At 39.3% G+C, this 16843-nt stretch overlaps 1 protein-coding gene across 3 annotated transcripts in view; it reads left to right on the plus strand.

Annotated features, from left to right (window-relative positions):
- Window positions 1-16843, plus strand: part of LOC134221523 (uncharacterized) — a 43727-nt gene that overhangs the window by 10361 nt on the left and 16523 nt on the right. For 2 of the 3 annotated variants that reach the window (XR_009982357.1, XR_009982358.1), the window contains exon 2: window positions 4566-6569. Coding sequence is in view for 1 of the 3 variants with exons in the window: in XM_062700717.1 (XP_062556701.1) it covers window positions 6170-6569 (400 nt within the window). In the remaining 2 variants the exon portion in view is untranslated. Of the gene's footprint in view, window positions 1-4565; window positions 6570-16843 lie in introns of those variants that run through there. The other variant, XM_062700717.1, reaches the window with a different exon arrangement.

Here is a 16843-nt window from a genome sequence, read left to right on the forward strand (position 1 = left end):
GTTTACTCACATTACCGGTAACACATCTTGTTTTAAGGCCTAGCTAAAGCTAGTAATATCATCAGATTTTTTTAGATTTGTTAGCCAGAGCAGTTCTGCTATGCGGTATATTGAAAACCTAGTAAGAATATACATTTTAAAATAACTTGAAGCCAGATTTTCTAAATAATCAATATAAAGTGAACGGCCCATGGTAGCTAAGGGCGCCAAACAAAGGACTTAAAAACCACTATGGTGCAAATGATTCATGAGACGTTCACTCAAAATAGCAATAAATGTGTTTTTCAACAGATATAAAAACGGAGTTTTACCTAGCATGAAGAATCATTTACAAAGCAATGGTTCATGCTAGAAAATCAGAAATCATGGTTTTGGTTTATAAGCCCTAATCATATTTTACGCGAGAAATGATCTATTCGGTCTAACGACTTTTTCGGCCGAACGGCATTTTCAGTCGAATGTTCATTTCTGCTTTATGTTGCTTTCGGCCAAACTACATTTTCAGTCACACCATTTTCGACCTTATAACCAAGATTAATACACCACTAGGTGTTCCAATCTGCCAAATTCACGATTCAGCCATCTTGGATTTTAGTATGGGAGAGCCAGCCGGTTTGTTTTCATTTTGCACTGAAAATAAACTTTTCACCCCCGCCGTCTTCTCTTCCACAAACTTAGCAGGTTGGAGCACCTACTACTATATTCATCTTGCTTATAACAGATTAGATAAACTCGAAGTTTGACTCGGCTAAATGGATGACTTTTGTCTTAACGGTCAGATATCGACTTAAAAAATAGAAAGGTTACGGAATTATGTTCAATTGTCATTTGACAATTTCGCCAAACGAGTAACCATTTTTAGCATGTTATCCATTCGGTAATTTACATTATGCCAAATAACATTTTCGGCCAAATGGCCAAACGGCATTTTTGTCTAATGACTTCTGTGGCCTAACGATCGTTTCGGTCAGACGACTTGTTAGGGCAAACGGTTTTTTCGGGCAAATTACCAGTTCGGCCTTCTGGTGCTTTCGGCCAATCGAATTTCCCAAGAATTTCTTATGAGCAATGCAAAGAATTTCCTGTAGAAAACTAAAGAAAATCCTTAAAGAAGTTCGAGCAATTTTCCGTTCCAAAACATTTTTTTTTAAATTATTAAGGGAACTGTTCCGATTTCCATCTCACTGAACATATATTCATCTCATCTCAAAACAAAGAAATACAGCACCAATCTCGTCACATCTTTTTGCTAACACGCGTGCTCACTGGTGAAAAAAACAACACAAAAAAAAACAAACCAAATTCCATTTTATTGCTTTGTTTTTGATGGGATGGAAATAGGAGCTATGGGATGAGGTGCCCAATCGTTCCTCTATTTTGAATAATCTTCCGCGGAAGCTTTGAAGAATTTTCCGTGGAAATTACGGAAAATTTCTCGTGAAAATTCCAGGGAGTCTCTTGCGAATATTTCTGTTTGTCTGAAGAATTGTCTGTTTTAACTTTGGCTATGCCAAACTAGTCGTCTTAATTAATCTAGATTGAGAAAATCAACGTCACTGCATCCTTTCTTCCAATCACAAGATTCTACAATTATGAATGGTTTTCTGTGGAAATTTTGAAGAGTACTCAAAAGAAACTCAATTGGAGCTTTCCGCGAATATTCAGAATATTTTTCTGTAGAAATTTGAAACAACTTCTGATGACTTAAACAACAATATTCTGATGAGATTCTTATCTCAAAATTTTTAACTGAAATTCCAAACAATTTCTGTTGGGCTTCACTTGGTAATTCCAAAGAATTCTCGAAACTTTACGCGAGTTTTTTTATTAGTTTTTACGGAGTTTTTCGAAATTTCAATAAGAAATTGTATGGAACTTTCAAGAAAATAATTGGTATAATAATTGAAAATTCTCTGGTGCTTCAACGAGATATTGTAGGGTTCAAACAGGAAATTCTACGTAAAGTCCACTGAATATTCGGAATTTCCACTGAAAATTCTGCAGACTTCTTCAAATTTGAATCGGCGTGGAAAATTATAGATCAGCGGCGTGACAAATTTAAAACGGCGTCGTGAATGCGTCGCACGGTTTGGCTGTCATCTAATGATATTTACCGACAATGGCTCTCAATTTGATTCAGAAATTTTTAAACGGTTTTGCGGAAGTTTTGGAATTGAACATGTGTGAACTCCATCCATTTCATCCTCATTCCAACGGTCAAGCTGAAGGATTTGTAACTACTTGAAGCGCGCTCTACCAAACAATACATCTCCAGCTGAAGCGTTAATTGGCAAAAGAGTTCGAACTTTTTTTGATCTAATGAAACTAAATGAACAGCAAATGACATACTTCATTGAAAAATATAATGTGAACCATCAAAATGTGATATAAAGTACCTGTAACATTTAAACTTATTGTGCTTATAAAGTAAGTCCTGAATCTATTTTTACACGATTTTTTTTCGCCCGTTATATTAATCGTGTGACTTTAATTTGCCACCAAAGTCTTTGCAACATGTTTTAAAAAATCCTAAATAATTCAAAGAAAAATCACATGGTAATTAATATGCGTTAAACATTTGGGATGTTTGCAAAATTGAGAAAATGTAAATTAGCATTAGCATTGAGCAATTCGCACAAATTCGTAGGTGGTACAAGCCAAGACTATTGTATGAGAGTAGCATCACTTTCATCCGTTACCACAGATATTGATTTAGGACTAATCACTATCTCTTAGATGGAAGCAATGCATCCTCCAATAGTCGAGATCTGTCCTGGCCACGTCCTTGCGAATGCTGAGGAAGGGGAAGGATGGTTAGTTGGACACCTACTTAAGAAAGATGCAGAGAACTCTACGACCTCCCATAGGTGTCACGGGAGGTTTTGGGATTGTGTGGAAGGTTATAACAGTAGGAATCGTTTTGGTAGAACGTCAAACACAGAAAGAACTAAGATAGAAATACAAAGGGACGAGCCTGGAATTGAACCCACGACCTCCTGCTTATCAGGCAGAAGCGGTAGTCACTAGACCACCGAGCTCGTCTGCAAAATTGAGAAAATGTAAATCGTGTAAAAACAGAATCCAGTGTACAATAATAGTTTTTTACAAACGTGAAAAATCTACTACAAACTTACAATAGATTTTATTGTTTACTATATGTATATGTTTTATTGTGCTATACAATGTACTGTACTTGTTATCCGGGTTTGCACACATTATAGACCAATGCAAACTCTAACTTAACCTCACTTATTTTGACAGTTCACAGAGCTTGTTTACAAGGTGTTAGAAGAAAAATCGATGGAGGGAAAATTAAAATACATATTTTTAGTTGAAAATTGCAGTGATCCGAATATTTAAGTGTTATTCTTTGCATTCAGCATGAAATCAATCGCAAAAAACATCTACATGCGAATAAAATGACGAAACAATTTTATCGGAAGCTGCGCCGGAGGCTAAGTCCCGGAGAAAAAGCTCTGTGAACTGTCAACCTACGTCATGATGCACTGGTCTATTGCTTGCCCAATTTTTATCACAAGTTCACTAGAAACAAAACAAAATCTTATATACACTTACAATGTGTTTCTAACTTATTTTTTATAACGTCGCATAAACTTTGCCTATGGCAAGCATATCTAAAATATGTTTCATATTACAGATGGACACTTAATATTTATTATGAACTAGCAAACCTGACGAACTTCGTTTCGCCCAAAATTGGTTTATTTTCTGATTGAAGATTCTCGAGGTATGCAGAAATTTCTGTTTCATTTGTATGGGAACCCCCCGTTCCAGAAGCTGGAGGGGTTTCCGAACCATCACAGAAACATGTCTTTCCTTCCAAAACCTCACATACCACATTTGATGACAGTTGCTTGATTAATTCTCGAGTTATGAAGAAATTGGTGTTGCATTAGTATGGGAGCTCCCCTTTCTAAAGGGGGGGGGGGTGTTTTCTCGAACCATCTTAAGAAACTTCCCCGGCCCCAAAAACCTCCGCATACAAATTTTCACATTAGTCGGTTCAGAAGTTTTCGAGTCTATAAGGGTCAGACAGACAGAAATTCATTTTTATGTATATAGAAGATTATGTCTTATGTCTGTATAATTAAACTTCATATTACTTTACTGGATTTCCTATTCATATAGGGAAATTTGCGATTGGGGCAGTATAATTTTATGAATCAGTTCATTATTTAATATTACCATTATTCAATGAAACCAACATCATGTCTTACATCATAAATTCGTAGCCTAGCGATTGTCACTGCTTTCATTTAGGTTGAGTTTGATTCATTTGAATAATTAATAACAGAAGCAAAACGATGATAGATGAAATAAAAATTACCAGAAAAAATATTTAAGCTCTTTTAGTGGAATGTCTTCAACTGTCTAAGACGAGTTTAGTACTTTCCATTAAATTCCACCAATTTTCGTGATATTCACAGATACAGTCGAACTTCAAATATGAGGCCGTCTTCAGTGTCTCGTACTTGACTCGACTGTGTATCAAATGAAATAATAATTCATATTTTAACTAACAGTGTTTTCGTTTTGTTTTTCAGCAAAAAACGAATACAAAGCGGCCCGATTCGGATACACTCAGCGCGGCTACATGATGCTGCTCCATAATGGTTACGGATTCATCAAAGATCGCCAATCGTCCAATACTTGTAATTGGAAGTGCTCACTCTACCGGAGATTGAAGTGTCGAGCACGAGCCATCACCAAAACCATCGACGGAAAACGACTGATGAAGATTACTCACGCGGAGCATACCCACGACCGATCCGAGTATCGAGTAGAACTGTGAGCTCGTCGGTCGGGTTCGAATGTTTGGTTATTTTTTTCTGACACTATTATTGAAAAGTGAGATAAATAGAATGCGCAGAATTTATTGCTCATAATGTGTTACGCAACACAACCAAAACTGTAACTGTAGTAGAATAGGTTTTCTGAATTCTTAAGTGTGTATTCGATTTGGTCGTTCTCGAAAAGCCAGATTCAGAATCCCAATACCAAATTCGAAGGCCGAAAAAGGTACAAATTTAAATATTCATTCAAAGTAGTGTTTTCGAATCAATCGTCGTAACCAACAGGTTATATTTACTCTAGTACCTCGTTATTTTACAATTACTTGATTTTGTTTTTCATTGTTTTACAGAATACTTATTGTAATACTTATTTGTCATTAGAATGTAGTACTAGAATAGTATCTAAAGAAACGTCCCTAATCAACAAAGTACATTCAAGATATGGTTCTCCAGCTAGCCTTGCGATCAAAGGCAAGGGCCTGTCAATCTGAAGATAGCTTAGGGTGTTTTCAGGTAGGAAAAATTCTCGATTACCTGGAAATACTGTATCTATTGAATTTGCCACAAAAGATAGATATTCATGCAATTGGTAGTCATAGAGAAACCTGTTGGAAATGTTAACAGAAAACCACTGAAGAAGAAGGGGGATTCAAGATGTTTTAATATGCGATATCTTTCCGGATGAAACCCAACCACGATAAGTGTTATTGCGGACAATAAATGAAGCAAAATACACAACATACATGCTTTTACATTTAGTGAAGTACTTCACCTAATACTGCAATATAAGAATCCAACTGATAACCCATCGGGATAGCATGGTCGTGAAGTACACCCACAAGAGCCATACGCACCCGAACGAGTACAGCGATGAGTCGAAGATCAACCGGATAGAGATCGATATCAATGAGTTCTACAACAAACCTGTGGGTGGGGCTGCCTTTGAAGTGAAGAAAGAAACGGAGTATTGTGCGTAATTTGAAATTATCATATTTTGAAGGGGATTTTGACATCTATTTCTCGTTGGATAGTCTGTAATTGGATCGAAGTGCAAATTTGCTTTTATAAGCAATACATGAAGTGTCAATTTTGTTATCAATTTTCAATAATTGTTCGAAATGCTACATTAATTCATTTTTAGTTCGATTATTTTTCAAATTAAATCGATTAGAAAAAAAAGTATTCAATTTTAACCCATCATTTATTACGTATTGCACATTGTTGTTGAAAAAAAAAACAATTATTGAATGATGTGAAACAACCTAACCGACTCTACGTATGAAGCAATAGATAGGTATACAAAGAGCTTTCAATTATTTTCCTATTTTTTTTTCAACTGAGGAGAATAAGTTTATATGTATTCTAACCGCATTTGTTTGCATTTTGTTTTTTTTTCAGAACCTGATAACAACCAGCACACGAGGAAACAGCAACTGCTACAATATCTGAAACCATTCGAACGAACGCCCAAATCGCCGGGCAAGCTGTCCGCTGTGGATGGGTTTTCCTTTCCGGTTTACACCGCCGATGAAGTCGAACGGCTGGAGGAAGCCGTACGATCGAGCAGAAAAATACGATCCCAGTACGTGGCTTTTTTGGCCGAGCGGAAACCTCGCTACATGGACATCCCGGAGTGCTTTTCCAAGTTCTTCACCGACGAAGCGATGACACCCTACGCGTGGCACGGGTGCAAGAATCCACGGTTTCCACGTAGGGCGATGAAAACGATGGATATCTTCTCCGACTGTATGCTAGGTAAGTGTTTTAGTATAGGTCCAGCAAATATGATTAGCTATTTAATTTAAAGAGTATTGTTTATTTCATTTAATTTAACCAGTTATTGTTACCAATGTATACCAAATTACAAGCGTTGAATCTTTTTCTGCATTCAGTGCTTGTAGCAAATTTTGATAGAATGGGTTCTCCCACCATTGGCAACAACTTCAACGTGCTTTACGAAAAATATTCAACGAAATCAAGATTTTGTTCCATGCTTAGAATCCCGAATATATTTTGTTCATAATCGCGAACGTATTTTGTTCAGAATTCCATTTGAATTCTTTTTAGAATTGCAAATAGGTTCTGTGCGGAACCTTCAAACGGACTCTGTTCAGAATCCCCAATGGATTGGAATCCAAATGGATTATGTTCAGAATTCTAAAAAGAATCTATTCAAAATGCCGAACGGATTCTGCTCCGAATATTAACCGAAATTCTGTTCAAAATTACGAACGGATTCTCTTTAGAATTCCAAAAATCCTTTTAAAATTCCAAACGGGTTCTGCTCATAGTCCCGCACGGATTTTTTTTTCGGAATCCAAACGGATTCTGTTAAGAATCCCAAACGGATTTTGTAAAGAATTCCAGACGGATTCAAAATAGAGTCTCGAACGAATTCTGCTGAGCGTCCTGAGTGGATGCTTCTTTCTTTATTTGCTACGACAAGTTGTAGTTTTAACCTTAAGCACAAAAGACATAAGATCTAAATTACAGAATCGGTTGACATATGATCAAGTTTAGAATATTTTTTGACAAGTGAGCCTAAAAGATACTATGAAGGGAAAACAATTTCTCATGTCAAGTCCGCTACTACAAAAACGGTTTTATAGACTAAAAGTCAGCAACGGCGATAAAACCTCTAGAATGAAATATACTTACAAGTACCTACATACATTTATTTGAAAAAGATGCAATTCTGTAATATGCAGTCTAAGCTAAGAAACAAATGTTGCAATATGTAATACTGCGGCCCGCTTCAATAGCTCAAAATTGCTGTGTGGCCCTTGATACTAAGCATGCTGGGGACCACTGAGTTAAGCCAATGAATATGGTTCAATTCTAATGCACTTATGAGTGCGTCCCATATTGAAAGTACCCGCATAACAGTCCCACTAAGAATTTACATCACCTGAATGCACAAAACTAAACATTGTTTCGATCAAACTAAATCGCTTCACGGTAATCTATATCGTATATGATAAACAATTCAGCAAAATTTCAGAAAGATACGATGATGTAATAACTAATAAATCGATAAAGCCTGCAATCTGTTTGGAAATTTGCCATGGAACTATTAAATGGACCTTAATTATACCTATTTATTATTTGTGCAAAAGTGTATCAAAATCTGGAAAGTTTCTGTTATGCGAATAAATAGCAAGATGGGACAACACAAGCGGTTTTTGATTACCAAATATCTTAAACAAAGCCTATTGTTTTATCAGTTTTTTTGCCTTTCTCGTACAACTAAGTTGTAACGAAAGGCTATCATTTCACTCCGAAAACGAACTTTTTATAGAAGCCTCTAAGACCCATAGTATTATATACCAATCGACTCAGCTCGACGAGCTGAGCACATGTCTGTCTGTCCGTGTGTATGTGTGTGTGTATGTGTGTGTGTATGTATGTGTGTATGTGTGTGCACAAAAGCTCGTATAGTAATCCTTAACAGATTTTCTCGCAACAAGTTTCATTCGACAAGGGACAAAGCCTTGTTGATCACTATTGAATTTTATAACGATCAGTCATTGCGTTTCAAAGTTATGAAGAAAATGGTACATCGGACCTTATAAACCCCATATAAGTTTGGTGTCTTAACTAAATGCGAGAAAGGCACCACCAACGCTAGGTGGATTTATCTGGGTTTTTTTCAGTACATTTTGAGCCTATTTCTGAAAGAAAATCAATCAAAATAGTCCAAAATCAGCATTATGTTCTTAACATATTTTTTTTTCGAAGAACTTCAAACGAAGTTTGAATCAGTTAAGAATTGCTGTCAGTGGTGCCGGAGGGTTTGGGAGACGAACGGACGATCTTGGACTTGGATTCGTCATCCGCTGCCATGAAAATTTTAGGTTTGACCTGGGTTCCCAGCACCGACTGCTTCCGTTTCAGTTCATCCAATCAGGATGAGTCTGCAGTAATTACAAAGCGATTAAAGATGCCTCTCGAATATTCGATTCAACAGGGCTAGTAAGCCCGGTTATCGTCCAGGCGAAAAGAAGCTTTGGAAACAAGACTGCGGGTTGTACGATCTAATGAAACCACAATTACAAAAGCAGCGGAGCTACACGATATTTGGATGTCAGCAGGTGTACTTGAACGCTTCCGTCTGCTGCAACCGTGCGGGTGTAGATGCCTTAATTGAAGCATCGCAGAAGCCATGGAGCTCCACCAATTCATTGTTTCAACTAGTTCCCACCCACTGAGGGTTCAGCGATGTCTAGCAGATCTACCAAATTTCGCCGCTACTCACGCCACTGCTCTTGTAATTGTGGGTTCAGTGAATTGTCCCACCAGCAGTCTTGTTTCCAAAGCTCCTTTTCGCCCGTGGTAGTTTGGGGGTGTAGTGACTGTTTGTGTTGTTGGTTGACTTTCGGAGGTTTTGACTGCGTGGGTGGATCGGAGGATCTAGACGGTTCTATGTTCAGCAGTATGTGATGCTTCTGACGATACTGACGTTACGTTCCGGAACAAACAGTTCCGACAGAGCTTGTTCTTGTTGGTAGCTTCAATCCTCTCCGACATGGTCATCCGCAGAAACCTGACGCACTGGAACACGGAATGGCAAGATTCGCTGAACAATCAGGGTTTGGAGGTTTTTTTTTTTATTTTTACAAGGGAGCATTTACACTAACCCAGTACACGTGCATTGTAGTTGCCAAACTACACACGGAAGTGTGCTGGAGTGTCGGACTCGACCATACCGGTAATACCGACTAAACTCCCTTGGGCTCCACCATCGTTTCCCCCAGGAACTACCTCGCAGTACTACTTCTGGGGGGATGGCAGTACTAAGCGTACTCGCTCATTATCGCTCACATAGGCACTCGTCCCACGCGAGACTGACTTGGGTGCTCGCACACCATTCACTCCATTTGAGTCTTACTTGGATGCTCTCCCGGGCGCTCCGCTGCCATACCTCGAGGTGTCAATAGCGGTAACTGCCTGGGCCTACAGATATTACGCTACGACACTCCTGCCTCAGCACGAGCAGATCAATCACACCACTGCCGAAGCAGACCACGCTACCCTGCCGAAGCAGGGACACTCCCCATGCACCACATGTGCACAACTGTAGGTGTGTGGGTACAACCCACTACTACCCTGCCGCCGAAGCAGCTTCTCCAAAGACCATTCGCTCCATGTGACCCTTTTCGGGTGCTCACTCTAACACTCCACTGCAATGCCTCGAGGTGTCGATGGGTACCTCGACTCCCACCTCAGCATGTGCAGTCCATACTCGAACTTCTGCTGCGCTTCGAGGTGACAATAGCGGTGACACGCTATGACACTCCTGCCGCAGCACAACCAGATCACTCATTCCCTGCCGAAGCAGCTCACGCGCTACCCCTACCGAAGTAGGGACACTCCCCAACTCACTCTAACACTCCACTGCCATGCCTCGAGGTGTCGATAGCGGTATGTAGGGACGAATCAACGATACTACGCCACGACACTCCTACCTTAGCATGTGCAGTCCATACTCAGAACTTCTGCTGCGCTTCGAGGTGACAATAGCGGTGACGCGCTATGACACTCCTGCCTCAGCACAAACAGATCACTCACTCTTGCCGAAGCAGCTCACGCGCTACCCTACCGAAGTAGGGACACTCCCCATGCCAATTGGCACTCCTGGGCTTGTACTTTGAAGCGGCACACAGTCGCTTTGATAGAGTCTGCTTACGGGCACTTGTGGTTTTGGGAGGGATTTTAGCAGAGCCCACTGCTAAATCCCACCACGCCCTAGGCAGTTCTCCCTGACTCGCAGACAACTGGGGAGGGGTCGTCAAGCCCTTGGACATGGTCCATGCTGTCCCTGCTGTCCCTGCTGCCCCCGGGTTTGGAGGGCTTGGAGGGTTTGACTGGTACCACAGACTGCAGCACAGAACAATGGTTCTGGAGAAAATCCATCAAGTCTTCATACTTCGCCACTTCTTTGCTGTTGTGGTGGGTTTCACACTGCTGTACACTGTACAGTCGCTAGAATAGTGCTCCAGTCTGACGGCTTCTCCCCGATTTTCTCCAGCACAAGCAAGTTTTTTTTTTCAAAGTCGCCTTAACAAGGAGAGCTAAAAAGGACTCAATCAGTTGATTGAGTCCTTCATAGCTTTCCTTTTTGAGGCGATCCACCGCGAAAAGAGCGTCAAGATTTGCTTTGACTATAAGTTTTTTTAAATTTTCGTCACGGCTCTTCAGCGTCTTCCATGCCACGGTGTCTTTGTCCGAAGGAGCTTATTTTCAAAAAAATCAGTATCTTCAAAACATCCACTACACGAAAGTATAGGTTTTCATCTTTCACGTTGGTGTATTCTTAAAATGTTCTATCGGGGGTCATTTTTCTATAAATTTTTGGGGTTTTAAATCGGCTATCATTTGAGTTTTCTATGGAGTTTGCACCAAATGTAGTGAAAAAAATAAAAATTGTTCTAGATCCCCCGATAGAATATTTTAGTTTACACACGATATGAAAAAGGAGATCACATACTTTCGCGTGGTGGGTGTTTCAGAGGGACTGATTTTTGGAAAACAATTTTTCCTCACAGAGACACCTTGATGCTACTGCGTTATTGACCTCAGACAACTCGATTGAACTATAACTTCCTGTAGTGCATCGCCAGACAAAGAAGGCCGGAGGTAGATGAACCTGTCGACATCTGATAGCAGGGAATTGCCGTGAATGAGGCTGCGAAAGTTGGCCCGAAATGCAATCCAGTCATGAAGCGTTCCACTGAACGATGGTAGTTTGATCTCAGGAAACTTTACCTTTGAAAATCGGGCTGCTGGCTCGTACAAACCGACGATGTGGTGGAGCCAACCACTTTGAAGGCCAGTATATCTGCCTCCAATGCGTAGAAATTGTCCTCGAAGTCCTGCCTCACCTTGTCACACGCATCTGTCTACGCTTCATCTTCTTGTTTATCGCCTTTATCGGCTGCATCTCCTAGAAGCTGTTCATTCTGCATACGGATATCGATGGACTGGTCATATACTCTCTCCCATGCACCCAGACCTGTCGCGCATCTCTGCTTGCTTGATAACCGGCGACGAATTGCTGAATTCCTTCAAGCGACTTCCGGAGCTAATGCTCCCGTTTACACTGGTCCCATTTTGCAAAATTATCGACTCGACGAACTCTCCAACGCGATCACGGCTTGACAGAACTGGCCACTCTAGTTGACAGACGACGAGGCGACGAATTCCTGCGGATACCGAGACCAAATCAGACTTTGAGAGCGGACAACAGGGCTACTGCTCTTGAAAAGAAGATGGACTTACATGCACTTACTCGATCTGCTTTCCAAAAGTCACTATCCCTCGTCCGATGGCCGCTAACAATTTCCGGAATTGCTCATCCGGCTCGAAGGACCAAATGTTCGCGCGTATTATTGGTTATTCGAACACTAAAAGATATTAACTTCATTCTGTTTTAGAATCAATGCACGGATGGTGTTCTTAATTAGATTTAAAATGAATCATGATCACCATTCCTTTCTCCGGAACGCCGTTCTAGATTAGTTTGCCTGTATGTATTGCGGTTCTATTCTTTATTGGTTTGAGCCAATCCAGACTAGACATAGAACTTTGAGAACGGTACTCAGCAACACGATGCCTCATCAGTTATAGCATACAGTCTGGTCACCCGTTTCGGGCACCTCCACTAAGATATTCTACATCCAAACGACCGAGACCTGATAAGGGCCGGTTTACGAATAAGCATGCATCTTTGCAATCACTAACTCAACAGCAACCTATCATCAGTCTGAAATTCGCGATAAAATTTCACAATGTACCACTAATCTGCAGCAGACATCAACGTTGAGGTGAAATTCGGCGCACTACCTACGCCGACGTCCACCACCGATGCCGGTGTTAGAACCGCTCTCTGCGGAATCTCGATCAAAATGGATTGCGCGCGCGATTAAGCAGCTTTCTTCTGTCCAATAGAGTAAGCTTATCTGTCCCGCCTTTTTGTTAATCGTCAATTTTCAGAGATTGATTTTCTCACCCAAAGGCACAATCCTGGGGGTGCCCCGTAGAATTCGACAACTTTTTTTCCCCCATATACAAGGCTGGGCCAGCTGCACCGTTAACGGTCAACGAAGGGGTGGGGCTAATGGGTGGTGATCGTCGGCGTGGTTGCTGCAGAAATTTTATTCCAGCCGTTGGTGTCGAAAACGTGCCTAGCGGGATGTAAATCTTCATGAGACCATCATCAGCACCAGCAGCAGTCAAGTGAATCGCTACAATGCAAACAATTGTCGCCAGTAATAATTACTAGGGTGCCAATGAAAATCGAATTTCAAAAAAACGACATTGCTCACAAGTTTCATTACCCCAAAATATGACCCCATGCAAAATTTAAGCTCAATCTGACATGATTTAGGGGCGCCTAAAATTCATCAAAGTTTTGAAATTTTTACCCATGATAATTTTTCCAAGTCGGAAATCAAATTTTTGTTTTTGATGTCAAATGACTTAAAAGTGCATGAAACGTCGAGATCTGATGTTATTAAAAAAAAATTCTCTTAGAACATTTTTGGGACTCGATTTTTTCAGATGATGACAATTTTTTCATCAAATTTTGACACCGGACGATGCTCAAACGTTTTCGTAGCCAAAAATATCCCCCTATGCAAAATTTGAGCTAAATCGGACATGATTTAGGGTTGCTCAAAATTAATCAAAACTTTTTTTTTCTCACAAGGGGGAATTTTTTTTTTGTTTTTTGATGCCAAAGGACTCAAAATGCATGAAACTTTGAGAATTATTTTATTGGAAAAAATCGACTGTTTTGGCTCCATGGGCATGATTTAGGGGTGAATTTTTTATAACTTTGAAAACTTTTGAGGTCAGATTTACGGAGAAAATTATCAGATTCCTAGGCAATGTTTATAATTATAATTATATTTTTACGCGGTTATTGTTATGCGGTACCGCATGAATTCAAAACACAACGTGTAAAGATCAAGAAAACTGATAAAGCAGAAACACGATTCATGTCATTACGGAACTTCTAAATGAGCTCAGATTTTTTCTCATTTGTACTTTTTTCGTTGTTCCTCAACTAACTGTTGAATACTGTTTTCGATAATCTTTTATCAAAGCTATACCTCGCTCTACATTGTCATTCACTACTTCCAGGCTTCGAACTCGCTTCTTGGCAGTTTGATACTCCTCTGAAATATTCCAATGCGTAACATCGATGTCAAGTATAGACTCCGGAATTTCTAAAGCTTTGAACAAGTTTTTAATATGGTTGCTACCTTGCACGAAATAGTGCAACTCGATCGTTGAAATTTCATGCGCCTCAACTATAGATTTTGCAGAATCAATTTCCTCTGTAAATGATAAGATAATTAGAAACTCATAGTCTGAATATTTACCTAGTGCACGAATGGCTTGGATTACTTTTTGTTTGTCCGCTGGATCTAAGTACGATGAGGGTGTTATCCAAATACTGTAAATGGGTTAAAAAGCCTTCGTGCACTAATTTTGCAATTCCTTATCGTAAGCCTAATAATTTTTCAATAATTTTAATAAATTTAGGTCATTTTCTTGCCAACATTGCAGCACATGAGCTAAGAAACCAGTTTTTCAAATAAATTTTCACAATGGAGACATTGAATCGTGTTAATCGATCTCTAGTGTTGTTAGGCATATTGTACGTGTGCCTATAAATGAACATTTTTGAACATTATAGAAAGCACCAATTTGCAGCAGAAAGTACAAATTTGGTAAATTTAGATTTGTTCAACGGATAGTTGTTGATAGATTGAGGTTAAGAAATCGCCTGTAAATTACTTAAAAAATAAACTGTAAATAAAATCGATATTAGCATACTCTTTCGACAGCCGGCTGGCAAGAGTTTAAATAAAAACAGGTAAAACAACATAGTCTGTGGGTCGAACTGCCAGCTTGAGGCAAACCTCCATGGCCTACCTTACCCTACCCGACCACCAACTCCGTAGAACTTATGAGGGCGTCGTCAAGTCGGGGGCCTCTCGTTAAGTAAGTTCTGCATCAACATTTCCTTTCCTATCCCTAGTTACGGTAAAGATGGGCGTGGCCGGAGTAGTCATCCTCATGCTTATGCCATTTTTACCTTAGATTGGAATCAAGGGTAATTCCCACCTTGATTTCCGATAGCAATCTGGATAAGGATTCCATAAGAAACATGAGTATCACTTGTGTCCAATCTACGAAGTATACCGTAACAACGCTAACGCTATTATAGAAAGCACCAATTTGCATTTTTCCATCAAGTTTTCCACCCAAAAATATTATGGCAAGTTGGAAAAACTTCCCGATAATCTTCGCAGTGTCGTCCAAAAACTCTACTAAGCGAACTTCTCTCGTTTTCTGGTTATTCATGATTTTAACGAATGTATCGTTCATACCTGAGTGATACGAGCTCTTTTCTAGGCGGTGCCATTTCGTCTGAAATCGCTTGAAAAAATTGAATTGTGAATTTTCGAATTGTGGGACTTTAAATGCCATGCCTACCAAAAGTTCATAAATGTGACGTCTACATGGAAGCCCAATTAGCTGTCTCTTTAAACATTTTGTCTAAATGTTTACACGCTCCTCTTTCGGCCGGTGTTTTGATGCAGTTGTGTCGGAAATGATGTGAACATAATCCTTGAAGAGAAAATATATGAATTATTATTACAGTTTTAAATAAAGAATTCAACACAAAACATGCATCTCAATCGACAATCGCATTATATACCGCTGTGGCTTGTTCTATCCCTGTTAAATTTTGGATTGGCGGAACAGCTAGTAATTTTCGAATGCTTTCACCAGAGACAATTATGGCCAAACGTTCAGATTTCTCCAGTGCCTTAGATGGGGAAAAAGTTAGGAAGCAGCTTTTAATCCCAGTGAACTGTTATTAGTTTGCTTGTGGCTTGAATGTGGTTTTCAGTTCGATTTGTTTTCACGATTTTCTTTCCGAAACGTCATGTCCCAAGGATTTCAAAGCGATAGACGAAATTAAAAATAAACTGCATTTCGGTCATTAACTTTGGGTAACCTCGATCATGCGACTTAGATTTTTAACTGTGGTTTGGTACTCCGGGTTGATTTAGAAGGACCTTAAAACACATATAAAAAAAGCACAAAGAAAATAGAAAAACTGTTTGCATGAATGCTTTGTATTTATAATAGAATTATAATTCAAATAAAATTATGAAATCAGCAAAACTTGCTAAGACATAAAATATAAAGTATTCACCACTAGATTTTTTTTTAACTTACCAGGTATCTGTAAACTTTCTCCACTAGTACAAACTCGCTTTCTGTTTCAGTTTGTGACGAAGATTCAAAATCACTTGCTGTTAAAACATTAAAGGCTTTTATTACAAGTTTTGGTTTGATCTGATACACTGTCCGCGTCGAATTTCGTTTGTTTGATTTGTTCTCCTTCAAAGGTACTGGTCGTGATAGTTTCTGTAAGATACAGTTCATTCGTGTCTCCAGGATTCTCATCTGCCCTTTCAAAGTCACTGCATGAAATAGTATCTGTTGGTCCACGTGTATTCATTTCTTGATTGTTGGTCCGCTGTCACTGTTCTTGCAAGTAGCGCATTGGTTGCTTTTCCAGCTCGTTCTTCAGTTTACACTTCTTGCAGATGTCGAATAAATCTCCCATCGAATCAGAAAAGTATTGCCTCTTCTCAAGTTCAGTCGTCGACATTAGCAGCCTATTTTTCTGTAGATCTCTCCAATCTTAATGGTAAATTCAATTGCCCTATTACCAATCACTTGATTAATTTGTTTTCCTTTCCATATTAACGCTTCTGTTTATCTTTAATTTTGCAATTCTATCGTAAGCCTAATAATTTTTAATAATTTTAATAAATTTAGGTATTTTCTTGCCAACATTAGCTATGAGCTAAACCAGTTTTCAAATAAATTTTCACAATGGAGACATTGAATCTTAATCGATCTCTAGTGTTGTTAGGCATATTGTACGTGTGCCTATAAATGAACATTTTTGAACATTATAGAAAGCACCAATTTGCAAT

Source organism: Armigeres subalbatus, chromosome 1 (assembly GCF_024139115.2).
Source record: "Armigeres subalbatus isolate Guangzhou_Male chromosome 1, GZ_Asu_2, whole genome shotgun sequence".
Taxonomy (NCBI): Eukaryota; Metazoa; Arthropoda; class Insecta; order Diptera; family Culicidae; genus Armigeres; species Armigeres subalbatus.